Source organism: Podarcis tiliguerta (genome assembly GCF_965153285.1).
Source record: "Podarcis tiliguerta genome assembly, chromosome: 3".
Classification (NCBI taxonomy): Eukaryota; Metazoa; Chordata; class Lepidosauria; order Squamata; family Lacertidae; genus Podarcis; species Podarcis tiliguerta.
In genome coordinates, this window is record NC_139536.1 from 104,008,526 (window position 1) to 104,020,089 (window position 11,564).

At 45.3% G+C, this 11,564-nt stretch overlaps 1 protein-coding gene across 1 annotated transcript in view; it reads right to left on the minus strand.

Annotated features, from left to right (window-relative positions):
- SPTLC3 (serine palmitoyltransferase long chain base subunit 3) overlaps nt 1-10,193 on the minus strand; it is a 61,734-nt gene extending 51,541 nt beyond the window's left edge. Inside the window, exon 1 of the mRNA XM_083431970.1 lies at nt 9,699-10,193. Within this exon, the coding sequence (XP_083288096.1) occupies nt 9,699-9,941 (243 nt within the window). The 5' untranslated portion in view covers nt 9,942-10,193. The remainder of the gene's footprint in view (nt 1-9,698) is intronic.
- Nucleotides 10,194-11,564: the final 1,371 nt, after the last annotated feature.

Sequence of the window (11,564 nt, forward strand, 5' to 3'; positions counted from 1 at the left end):
TACTAATACAGTATGGCTTGGAGAATACAAGGTGTACTCTTTATAAACTAATATAAAAACAAAACATAGGCAGAGGCTTACCCATGATGCAAAAAGAAGAAAAGATGCCTGAGTCATGGGAAAATAGAGGCAATTTAGCTACTAATACAGCGGTACCTTGGGTTACAGATGCTTTAGGTTACAGACTCCTCTAACCCAAAAATAGTACCTTGGGTTAAGAACTTTGCTTCAGGATGAGAACAGAAATCACGCGGCAGCAGCGGGAGGCCCCATTAGCTAAAGTGGTACCTCAGGTTAAGAGCAGTTTCAGGTTAAGAACGGACTTCCAGAACGAATTAAGTTCTTAACCCGAGGTACCACTGTATTTAAATAATGTTACAGAAATTATTATGGTGACCCGGTAGAACAGCCATGGGAAAAGAAAAGCCATATTCAAGCTGGTCCCAGGCAGGCCAATGGAAGGGGTCTCATTTCCTCCATAGCTGTCAACGTTTCCCTTTTTAAAAGGGAAATTCCCTTATTCTGAATAGGATTCCTCGCAAGAAAAGGGGAAAGTTGACATCTATGACTTCCTCCCCTCTCCCACCACCCTTATTGTCGTACAAATATCACTCCAAATCCTAGTGCTTCACCTTCTCATCTTCAATAGGCAGTGATTGACTATTCACTTATCTATTTGTTTCCAATATTTTTGAAGGCACAGTGTCTCTTCTCTTGAGCCATTTGAATACTTAGATACAGAAGCAAACGCGCTCAATGGACTTCATGACAAAGCCCTGCTATATCAAGGGGAAAAGGCAAATATATACCTTCTGCAGCTCACAGTGAGGAAAGCAAGACAGATTATAATAACAACCCTCTCCGTTTTTCAAAATTAGGTTTCTATGCTGCCTTTTCTTCCAAGGAGCTCAAGGTGGTGTACATGGTTTTTCTTCTCCCCGTTTCATCCTCACGACAGCCCTGGTGAGGCAGGTTAGGCTAAGAGATGGTGACTGGCCCAAGGTCACCCAGTGAGCTTCATGGCTGAGTGGGGGTTCAAACCCTGCTCTCTCAGGTCAGAGTCCATCACTCTAACCATTACGCCACAGAAATGGAAGGGGGCGGTTGATGCTGCACTGTTACTAACCTGCCTCTGTGCCTGACACCTGGGTTTGCCTCTGTCCCTCACAACCCAAAAAAAGGTTGTTACAAGAAGGATAGGACTTTCTTTATGTATGCAACAACAGCAGCAAGAATACTCATCGCACAGTATTGGAAGACACAAGAGCTACTCACTCTGGAAGAATGGCAGATGAAAGTAATGGACTATATGGAATTGGCTGAAATGACCGGCAGAATCAGAGACCAGGGAGAAGAGACGGTGAAAGAAGATTGGAGGAAGTTTAAAGATTATCTACAGAAATATTATAAGATTAATGAATGTTAGAAGACATCAGATTGAATGTAAAAGGTAATTAGTAAAAAGTTTAAAAATTAAAAGATCTAATATTCTAAGATACAAGAAGATCAAGTTATATTAAGATACTAAAATTAAGATTAAAATTAATTAAGACAGAGGGAAGGGATTTGTTGTCTGAATATATGATTTCGAATACAGAGAAGGGAGGTCTGGGGAAGTCGGAGAAATAAGTTAATGCAAGGAATATAATGAAGATAAAATTGTTTTTATTTTTGTCTTTTTTCTTTGATACTTTTTGCTGTTTTGTGTTTGTGTAACATTGTATTTCTTTTTTTGTTTTTGTTGTTGTTCATCCTTTGTTGTTTCATCTTTCATGTAAAACTTAATAAAATATTTATTAAAAAAAACAACAAAAAAGGTTGTTACCATGACCTTTTACTCCATAGGCCTCATGCCTCATCTCTGAGATGTAACAGGAGGCGTTGTTTTTTTTTTTTTTTTGTGGGGTGTAGATCTGATCGTCTCTCAGGCTCTATAGCTGGGATAGTGGATGATGGGATCAGAGAAAAAGGTGTCATCCCATAATACTTCTAAGCCGGAGAGAGTGCAGAGAAACAGATGCTTTCTCTGCCTCTGCACTCAAAGGGCTGCACTCCAGCGTAGGGAAGCTTGAGCTCAGGGGCACAGCAAGGCGGATTTAATAACGCTACTGTTATCCACGAGTTCCCAAGAAAGCATGCAACACATGCTGAGCCCCGATGGTGGTGCCAGGAGCAGTGTTCAAAATTTGCCAGTGCATTTTGCATCTGGCTATTGGCCACTTATGACCAACTTAAGATGACTGGGCACCAGGATGGTGCCTCACATCTCTACCATCTGGAGTGTATGCCTGGGGATCCTTGGATCTTGACTGTTTTCACACACTAATTCCACATCCTATTACCGAAAAGAATTTCAGAACCCAAAAATTCGTATTGAAATACAGTCATACCTTGGTTCTCGAACGTAATCTGTTCGGGAAGTCCGTTTGACTTCCAAAACATTCAAAAACCAAGGCACAGCTTCCGTTTGGCTGCAGGAGCTTCCTGCATTGAAGCAGAAACCACGTTGGATGTCCGGCTTCCAAAAAACGTTCAAAAACCGGAACACTTACTTCTGGGTTTTTGGCATTCAGGAGCCAAAACATACGAGTACCAAGGTGTTGAAGAACTAAGGTACGACTGTATAAGGCTTTCGAGTCATCTGCCCCCAAAATAGCCACTAGGCATTCCATTTTGGTGACTGTAACCCTGGTTTAAGGAGCCATTTGGCACCTAGCTTATATATCTGAGTTTCTAACACTGGGTCACGGGAGAAAGTAGCAGCCTGTAGCTCAGTGAATGAGTGCTGGTGACCTGTGGCGTTTGCCAGAGAGAAGTGATGGTGGTGGTGAACTTGGCAAATGGATTCAATGGATTCATGTGTCCCTGCGTAAAGCCATCGAGGGAGCAGACAATGACAATTAGATCATGAAATCTACTTTCTTTGAGAGGCAGAGTATACCTGCACAAAAAAAGAAGGCAGGCCACCAAGAAGCCAATCATAAAGAAACAAATGGAAAAACAGGGTGCATGGAGAAAAACAGTAGGCTCTGGCTCATTCCGTTAATCCATTTCAGTTTCCAAACACAGTCTGCTCCTCACAGGTAAGCAGAGATAACATCAATTAAAAACTATCATATGCATTTTAAACTCACCTTGTTTCAACATTAAGATAATCCTTAACAAGAAGAGCCATAAGCAGAGAGTTGGAAGGACTGACTGTACATAAGGCAATTGCTGGGCCTCTTCATATCTCACGAAGGCTATCAGCCCTCTGGGCAGTGATCACGTTACACTTTTATTTTTGCACATAGCTCTTGCGAAAAGAAAACTAAGTGGTTGCGAAGGTTTCTTCAAACCTTCTTCCCCGCAGTTTGCGGAGTCATAAAAATTGGTTGTATAACTGTAGATGCCCTACATAAATAGCTAGTCCCTCCTTCTGCTTTGCCAAGCCCTCATGACAAAATGATCTCTTGTGGGGGCAGGTTCCACCCGTAATTGCATTAGGCAAAAAGGGAGACAAAGACACCTGTCGTATTTAAAGGCGCCACCATCTGAACTGAACATGTCCATTGTTGCATGTGCACAAAAAGGCAAAAAACAGCAACTAAAAATAATGGGAGGAGAAAAGGAGTACAGTGGGCCTGCCATGTGTGCAAGGGTTCGGCTCTGGGGTTTTTGCACAAAGGCAACATTGCACAAAGCCAGGAACCCCCAAACTGCCCTCCCCATGAGGCTGTTTACTGGGGTCTGGGAAGGTGGTGTGAGAGCTCTGGGATGCTGTCAGAGCCCTTTACTCCCTTCCCAAAGCCTGTCAAGCGAGGAAAACCTGCTGGTCTCAAACAATATTTATGAAATCAAAATATGGCAACTCTTGTCTGCAAGCATGCCTTCTTCAGCAGGGGATCTCCAGGTCTCTTTCAAACCAAGGTCCTGGCAGCACTTAATCCAGTGGTTCTCAAAGGGTGTGGCAGGAAGATTCAAGGGCACACTTGAATCAATATTATATTTGGGGAATGATTCATGTCCTTACATAGCTGCACTTATCATATGATAAGCTCAGTTGTGTTCTACATTAAGAATCAAGCACTGTGAAGCACTGTTTATTTTTGATTTTCAGTGTCTTTCCTATCAATAAAAACTTTGGTGTGGCACAAGCCTATTTTTATTCTGAAAGTATGGTTCAGAGGGGGGAAAAGCTTGAGAACCAATAACTTAATCTAACAAAAACAAGCTTCCTACAAGCTTCCTATAGCACCGGCTGGTTTACAGTGGAACTGTACACTCCAAACCACTGACAACTTGAAAGCTACATAAGTAAGTGATGTGTGCGTATTCTGCAGTGTGGGCAAAGGAGCAGAGGGGGGTGAGGGGTGTCTTTTGGCTCTTTCCTCAAGAAACACCTGTGTCCAGAGCAACCTTTTAGAAACACACACTCCTCACAGCCCACATTCCCCAAACCCTAATCCTCTCCTGGGGTGTAAGGGGTTTTAGGGTAGGGTTAGTACCTCTGGTGGGAGGGGGGATCACACATCATGCTTCTTCTGGGGTAATTTGCCCACCTTTGGTCCCCATCCTGCATTCAGCTCTCACCTGTGGATCCTAGAAGCAGCCAGCATTTGACAGTGGCCACACCACAGGAAACAACTTCAACTGGCTGGCTAAACCATGTGAGGGTAGACGATAGGCCTCAAACCATCATTTAGTTAGGGACTTCCCCTGCATGAGTAGACGGGCCCCAGTGGATTGAGCACATGAAACCAATTATAGTCCAATTGTCAAGAAGGTAGTTTCTGCAGTGCTGTAGAGGGAAGTGGGTGGCAGATGGGGCTCGCCGACCTGGGAAGATAACCCATTTTGGAGAAAGAAAATTCTGATCCTAAACCTCTGCTGCCTTGCAGCTATACAGTGGTACCTCGGGTTAAGAATTTAATTCATTCTGGAAGTCCATTCTTACTGTTCTTAACCTGAAGCACCACTTTAGCTAATGGGGCCTCCTGCTGCTGCCACGCCGCCGCCACACAATTTCTGTTCTCATCCTGAAGCAAAGTTCTTAACCCAAGGTACTATTTCTGGGTTAGTGGAGTCTGTAACCTGAAGCGTCTGTAACCTGAAGTGTCTGTAACCCGAGGTACCACTGTACACATTTGCGAGAAAGGCTTTGGGAGTAAATTCTGAGTAATAATATCTGCTGCCTTGCGGGACATCTTCGGGAGAAGAAAAGGCTAAGGAGTAAACTCTATGCAGATCCAGAGTAGAGTCCCTAAGGTGGTTGGATGGTGCCATGTGTGCCTCCTTCTGGCAACTCCTGCAGCCAAGCTGGTGCCAAACGTATTGCTCTGCTTCCCTCTGGACCACATCAGTGAGGCTGAGAGAGGAGTCTTGTTGTCTAGGCAGCCCAGGACCTCCATATACACTGCCCAGGCTTGCACCCCAGAAAGGTCACTTTGGTGCTGCTAACGCAGCAAAAGCAATGTGGGAGGCAGCCGCCACAAATTATAAGCGCTATCTGATTGGCATAAGGTACGAGTGCTATAGGTTGCTTTGGGCAGTGAGAGAGCTCATCATGTCTCAGTGTCAGCTACTGCCTGGCTTAAGCCAGGCAGCCTTAATGTTGACCCGCCACTATCTACCTGAAAAACTGCACGAGGCAATAAAGAAAGAAAAGAAACAACATACAGATGGCCATCATTGACTGTAAGACGAAAATGTTCAACTCTTTCATCAACGCTTTACAGGAGACCAGACTTTCTTTGAATGGCAGGCTGTGAGAGGAGAGCTATACCTTTTTCTGGCAAGGAGAACATCCTGAAGTACCACATATTCATGGCATACAATTAGCAGTAATGAACTTCCTGTCTGCAACAGAACTGCCAGCTGAGGGTTCAGAATGCTTGCTTTCCATTCATCTCTCAATCACTTCCAGTCCAGTTAACATCTTGAGTATTTATGCTCCCAATATGTGCTCTGACATACAGTCCAGAGACCTATTACACAAGGAACTAGACCAGGCTGGTCGCGCCTACTCCTGCTAGGAGATTTCAGTGGCAGAGTTGAGAACGATCATCACATATGAGACAACTCTGTAGGCCACTTTGGTATTGACAGCATGAACGAGAAAGGACAAAGGCTGTTTGAACTGTGCTGCTTTCACAGCCTTTGCATCACAAGCATGCTCTCCTCTATCAAGGCAAAGCAGTGATTGTCCTGGAGACATCCCAGGTCACACCGTGGGCTGGACTTGTCACCAGGTGATTGGCACTGTTACGTGGAACTACCATGATGCAGACTGTGACATGGATCATTCCCCAGAGATGAGTAAGATCCTTCTCCAGCCACAGAAGACCCATAGCCCAAAGCGAGGCCTCAAATCAACACTACCCATCAGTCATATCTGAACTTTGTGAACGCTTCTCTGATTCCTTCAAACAAGCACTATTGAACTGCCCCAGAGACAGCGTTGAAGCAAGGTGGAACTACATCAAAGAGGCATCCTACAACACAGCTATGTCCTCTTTTGGCAAAAGAGAGCAGCAGATCCTTGACTGGTTTGAGGCTAGCATTCCAGTTGATGTGACTGCTGCATCACTTAAAATGGTATTGGTTCAGTGTCTCAGAGCAAACAATGGGCAAAACCGTTGAGAACAGACTTTCAGTCTAGCCCAATACTATAAAAATGTCAGTTCAGTGCTATAAGGAATGCACCATTACAACCTTCATCAAACCACCTGTGCTTTAACAACACATTTTCCTTTACGCAACGCTCTAACAAGTGTCACTCACACTTGAAGCATACACACAGAATTCTGATGGGAAGGGAGAATTTCATTGCGATTTGTAATCACCGCATACTGTACATCTAAAGCTCATGGCTTTTCAAAAATAATCCTGGGAACAACTGTTTACCCCTCTTCAAGCTACAATTCCCAGAACCCTTAACAAACTACAGTTCCCATGATTCTTTGGGGGAAAGCCATGTGCTTTAAAGGTATGGTCTGCAGGTGACCCTGCTCTCATCTGAAACCATGCTTCGTAACAGGAAATGGGAAGTTACTAGACTCCAGAAACAATTGAGTCAAAAATTTGTTCTCCTAAAGGCTCACAGAATAGCAAAGGGGCAAAGAAGAGTTCAGAAGGTGTTCTAGGCTTATCAGGAGGTAGATGAAGAGTTGTGCCACACATTACTAGTAAAAAGTTACAGGGAATATCCAAAGTTGTTTTTGCTACAACAGACGGAAACTTAAAGACTAACACATTGTGACGTAAGCTTGAATGAACTACAGTCCACGTTGTCAAACACATGAAGTGTTATCCTGAGTTTCAGATAACACGCACGCACACCAAAGATGGGGAACCCAATAACACCAACTCCTATCCTCATTGGTCACTGGCCATACTGGCTGGGGTTCATGAGAGTTCTAGTTTGGCAATATATGGAGGACCACAGATTACTCACGCGCAATATACACAACTGGGGCAGGAGCAGCAAGCAATGAGGACAGAAGGAAATGAAATGCAGAAAGGTATAGGCAGTGATGATTATATTATACTGGAAATATCCAGTACATGCTCACAATACATCCCCAACAAACTTCTATTATACTGGAAATATCCAGTACATGCTCACAATACATCCCCAACAAACTTCCATTAAGCCAAGAAAATATCCAGGGGTGTATGTTAAATTTGATTGGCTGCCTGTATCTCCCTTAAGGCAGATCAATAGATTTGCTGAATGATTTCTTTCCATAGAGTCATCTCCCATTGTTCTGCTGTTGGCTGAGCCCAGTATCAAAATCCTGAACCTCTCAGACTGAATGGAAGTCACCCAGAACATCCCTCCACATAAGTTGCACAAGTATTCTTCCCTCCCATCTTCACACTAAGGTTTTATGCCAAGCAAGCAGGAGACACCCATAGACACTCCTTGGACAAGGCATTGGGTGTGTCTACTTAATAAGCATAGCCATGTATGCAGTTCACAGTAGGAAGAGACTCTAGATAGGAAGTTTGTGTTTGGAAAGCCTCCAAGTTTGGAAAGCAATCCAATCAACAGCTGTTCTACCACCATGGTATTTTGCTTCTTCGCAAGTAAGAAACAAGATACTATTCAACAAGCAACACTATCGTATGAACCAACACCTTTCACTGAACAAAACCACAGCACTTGAAGTCTCATATACAATCTATTTCTTACCTCTTGAAGCTTTGACTTATTATAAAGAAACTCGGTTTTCACCTTAGGCCCTCCAGATTTTGAACTGGAACTCCCATCACATCATCCCTGACCATAGAGCAGTCTGGCTGAAGATGCTGGGAGTTGCAGCCCAAGAGCATCACAAGGGCTACGTTTGTAGTTCAGTGTTAAGAGCAAGTTTTTGCATAGGAAGGGCATGAAGTTCCCATCCAATTCCAGGTGGGAAAGACGTGTGTCTGAAGCTCTGAAGAGGTACTAACCATCATTGCAGCAGTAGTCTTCAGCCTTTTCAGATCTGGGGCCCACTGTTAACCCAAACATGTGTTTGGAGACCACACACACACAAATATGCACACACCATTTATTTGTATGGCAGTAGGTCGCTGCCACGCATTAGTGACTCCAAACACACTGGTTGAAGACCAATCACGTAGACCACACTAAGCTTGATGCAGGGGCAACTTCGGCCCTGTGCGATGCCAAAATTCGGCACACATGCCCCCAGCCTTCCATTCTGTTCAATTTGCGACGTCATAGTTGTGACGCCCCCTAGGCTCGGCCCCCAGTGTGGCGGAACCGGTCACACTGCTTTAAATCCGCCTCTGCTAGGTGGACCAGCGGTCAGACATAGGAAACTTCCCCATGTCCCACTTTCATGTTTACCACAACCACACAAGCATTGTGTTCTTCTTTTTTTTCTTATATGGGGAAGAGCCCTCCCTCCCTCCAACCCACCCACACCTGCTTCTCAAACTTCAGCAAAGACCTGTTTTGCAAGCTGACACCCGGCAACCTGTTAGAAAACTTTGGAGGTGTGACAGCTGAATCAGAGGAAGATAAAGCAAAGGAGGCAACTCAACGAGACATCAAATGAGGACAGTATAGTTTAACAAAAACCCTGACCTGGAGTCCAGCTGTGAACCTTACACTGGGACAAATACGTATCACAAACAAGTTGCCCCTCGTTTTTGTATGCAACAATCAAAACAATAAGACCATCCTGCATTCATATGCTGGGGACAGGAGAAGAGATGTTTCAGTTTTGTTTTTTTTTTAATCAAAAGCAGTGTTTCAAGCTACTAATAATCGTAGATTTGTAGAGTTGGAAGGGACCTCCAGAGTCATCTGCATTGCAGGAATCTTTCGCCCAATGTGGGGGCCCGAACCCACAACTCTGAGATTAAGAGTCTCATGCGCTACCCCCATATGAGCTTCTAGGAGAATAACCATATATTTAAAACGTGTATAACAGCTATATGCCATGCCAAAAAGTAATCAGAAAGAGGAGGGCAGGGAAGGGGAGATGGGCCTAAAACAGATGCAAATCAAGCCTTTCTGCCCTGAAGATGCTGGGGCGTTAGAAAAGATGAGTTGACCCCATTCCCATGTACAGTGTATTATTTTTAGGGGGGGGGGGAGACAGCTAAATCGCCCCACTACACACAAGTAAAACGCTTAAAAGTATATGGCTTAGTTTGGTTAGCCAAGGGTCCCAGAGTAGGACCGGAAATGCAAAGCTCACCTTGGTCTCTTTAACCACCCCGTTTTTCTTGCGAACGTCCCGTTTGGATAAGCTGTGCCCGTTCTGGCGGCAGTGCAGGTGTCCATTGGAGAGCGCGTTAGGGTTAGCCATTTGCTTGGCAGGAGAGCCGGCCGCCGAGCCGTGCGGAGGGTCCGGGGCGCTTTCGAAGTCGAGCAAGCCGGAGCGGGGATGAGCAGCAGGCGAAAGTTTCCGACTAGAGGGACCTGCAGCGCAAGAAGGCATCCAACTGGTCTGGCTGGCTTTTCGAGGAGATAGCTATCGCTTCAGCGAAGTCGCAGCGACCGAGAGGCGAGCGGTGGTGGTGGTGGTGGTGCTGGTTGCCTCGGATCGCGCGGGGCCGGAGCGGAGCGGAGCAGTTGCTGTTCCCGAAATCAGGGAGCAAGACACAAATCCCATGCTGGGTCCTCCAGGGCACCAGAGTTGCGTGACTCAGTTGGAGTCGCGAAGATCGTACCAACGATTCAGAAAAGGAGGAGAAGAAAGAGGAGAAGGAAAGGGGGTGGAGAAGAAGGCGGGAACGCTCCAAACGCACACGCCCTGCTCCGCGTTGAGCAAAGCGCAACCTGTGCGCGCCTTTTGATCGCGCGCCAGGAGGGCGTGCAAGATCCGAGTTTACTTATTTATTTTTTAAAAAAAGCAGGGGAGCACAGTGATTGTTTCTCTCTCTCTCTTTTATCTGCGCGATCAGGATTATGCCGCTTCAGCGTCAGGTTTACGCGTTTGGAAACCAGCCCTTTCTTTTGGGAAGAGACACCAAGGAGGTCACATCCAAAGGTGACACCCGAAATCCTTGGTTACCCCCCATTTCTCTTGGCCCCTAATCTGCACAGTTGGGTTTCTTCGCTTTTCTGTCCCCCCACCGAGAGAGAGAGAGAAAGAAAGAGGGAAAAGGAGAAACCTACTTCGATAAGTTTATTTGCAAGAAGTAAACACCTCAAAAGCTTCCACTGAGCACCGCGCCCCCTTTTAAAGCCTAGGAATAGTAGGTCAGTTTCGGGTCATGGCAGAGCTGCTAAACAATAGGCTTAGCTCGATTTCGATGTTAATTCGGATGGCAGGGAGCGAAGTTGGGTTCGAGTTGCTTGCAAAGAGCTCGTTGTGCCTATTTTTTTTTTTTAACCAGGCTTGAACTCTCCAGGCGGCATTTCAGGCTTCCCTCGTAGGCCCAAGTTTGGCCTGGAGTGCCTAACTTTGCGTCACCTAACCTTAAGTTACCTCACAGGGTTGTTGTGAAGATGAAATGTTGTGAAGTGTGTGTATGGAGGGGAACCATTTGCACCACCTTGAGCTCCTTGGAAGATAAAGGTGGCGTGTAAACGCAGTAAATAAATACAAATAAACAGTCAGCAAGTGCTGTTGAGTGAGGCCTTTCCCTCACCCCTAAGCTGTCAATAGGCAACATTTTTATTCATTTCTTTGAAGCATGATGTCCCAGGGACATCATTTCCCTATGTTTCTTCAATGCTACCAGCCTGGCAATAGGGTGTTCCTGGGTCGAGATTCTGGCAAGCGCAACTTTGTCCTCACCAGCACCTTGGGGAACGCCTTCACAGAATGAAATTACCCACTTCTGAGGAAACGAACAGGTGCCCCAAGCCTCAGTATGTTAATTCAGCACTTAACAGTTATACGAACATTCTTACTCATTTGAACAAATGAGATGTGTGCCACGATCCTATACATGTGTCTCATATCCTTCCTGCTGATCCTAGTGGGATTTACCCTTAAGCTTAAGTATGCAAAGTTAAGTGCAGGGTTGCATCCTGTGTTTTCAGGAGAATGCTTTCTTGGTACTGGCACCCTCCCTGTGGAACGCCCTCCCTTCAGATGTAAAGGAGATAAAGA